This window comes from Acyrthosiphon pisum, unplaced genomic scaffold, assembly GCF_005508785.2.
Source record: "Acyrthosiphon pisum isolate AL4f unplaced genomic scaffold, pea_aphid_22Mar2018_4r6ur Scaffold_21202;HRSCAF=23292, whole genome shotgun sequence".
NCBI classification, from domain to species: domain Eukaryota; kingdom Metazoa; phylum Arthropoda; class Insecta; order Hemiptera; family Aphididae; genus Acyrthosiphon; species Acyrthosiphon pisum.
The window spans coordinates 1-1,371 of record NW_021770644.1 but is presented as its reverse complement, the minus strand read 5'-3'; the positions used below and the strand labels follow the sequence as shown (position 1 = coordinate 1,371).

Genomic DNA, 1,371 nt, shown 5'->3' with positions numbered 1-1,371 from the left:
CAGCACCACCCCCGCACCACCCGCTCACCCATACAGCACTAGTCTGCACCACCCCCTCCACCCCCCGCCCAGCCTGCACCACCCCAATCCTATGATCGCGTACGTATCTGACCACCCTTCACCCCCACTTATACAGCACCACCCCCGCCCCACCCCGCACCTGTATCGTAAACGTTGGCCACCAACCCCCCGCCTCACCCCCAGCCTATACCGCGTCACCAGACGTCGTCACAGCACCACCCCCGCCCCACCCCGCACCTGTATCGTAAACGTTGGCCACCAACCCTCCGCCTCACCCCCAGCCTATACCGCGTCACCAGACGTCGTCACAGCACCACCCCCGCCTCACCCCGCACGTCTATCGTAAACGTTGGCCACCAACCCCCCGCCTCACCCCCAGCCTATACCGCGTCACCAGACGTCGTCACAGCACCACCCCCGCCTCACCCCGCACGTCTATCGTAAACGTTGGCCACCAACCCCCCGCCTCACCCCCAGCCTATACCGCGTCACCAGACGTCGTCACAGCACCACCCCCGCCCCACCCCGTACATATATCGTAAACGTTGGCCACCAACCCCCCGCCTCACCCCCAATTAACCCCCCGCCTCACCCCGCTACATCACCCAACCACCACGACCGTTAGACGCTCGCCGCGCGTTGGCCGCCCCGACCGCGGCGCGCTCTGTCCGCGACGCGGACGGGCTCATCGGACGCCGTCCGCTCGAACCGGATATCACCGACGGTGGTGACATCTATCCGGTAATCGGACGGACGCGGTTTTTCGAATTTTATCATATATACATACGTACATACATACATACATACATACATACATACATACAAGCAGGATACCAAGTCAAATACTAACACGATTCAATTGTTTAATATAATTTGATGTTTATTCAATACAAATATCATATATACATATATCAAATAGGTTATTGTGTTATAATGAACATGGGTGGTGCTGCAGGTCACCCGACTACATCAAACGATTCAGATTTACATATATGGGCTCGACTATTATTATTATTATCAACATCATACGGTTCCGTTTTACAACTACAGACTCGAATGCCGCTATTATCACTACCTTTGTTATTTAGTTCATTTTTTACATTTTCAATAAATTCCATGCCTTTATATAATAATACGAATACACATTTAGGGTTGTGCACGGCGTGTTGCTGCCAAACTTCATCATTTTCCTCCCACTGCCCCAACAATATGCCGCAGTAGTGACATTGAACCAAGTCGCCCGTTCCGGTGTAAGTGAATCCGCATTCAGCCAGCGAATATTTATCTTGACGCGATCGAGGCGCGTGGGAATCGAATGTTTTCAGCCTCGATAAAAAGCTTGTATACTGA

At 53.2% G+C, this 1,371-nt stretch overlaps 1 protein-coding gene across 1 annotated transcript; it reads right to left on the bottom strand.

The window, feature by feature from the left end:
- Positions 1–606: 606 nt before the first annotated feature.
- On the bottom strand, positions 607–1,364 carry LOC107885648 (death-associated inhibitor of apoptosis 1-like; the record flags this gene model as incomplete). The annotated part of the gene is made up of 1 exon (XM_016809320.2): positions 607–1,364. A coding segment is annotated over one exon (387 nt), but the record flags the coding sequence as incomplete, so codon positions are not given.
- Positions 1,365–1,371: the final 7 nt, after the last annotated feature.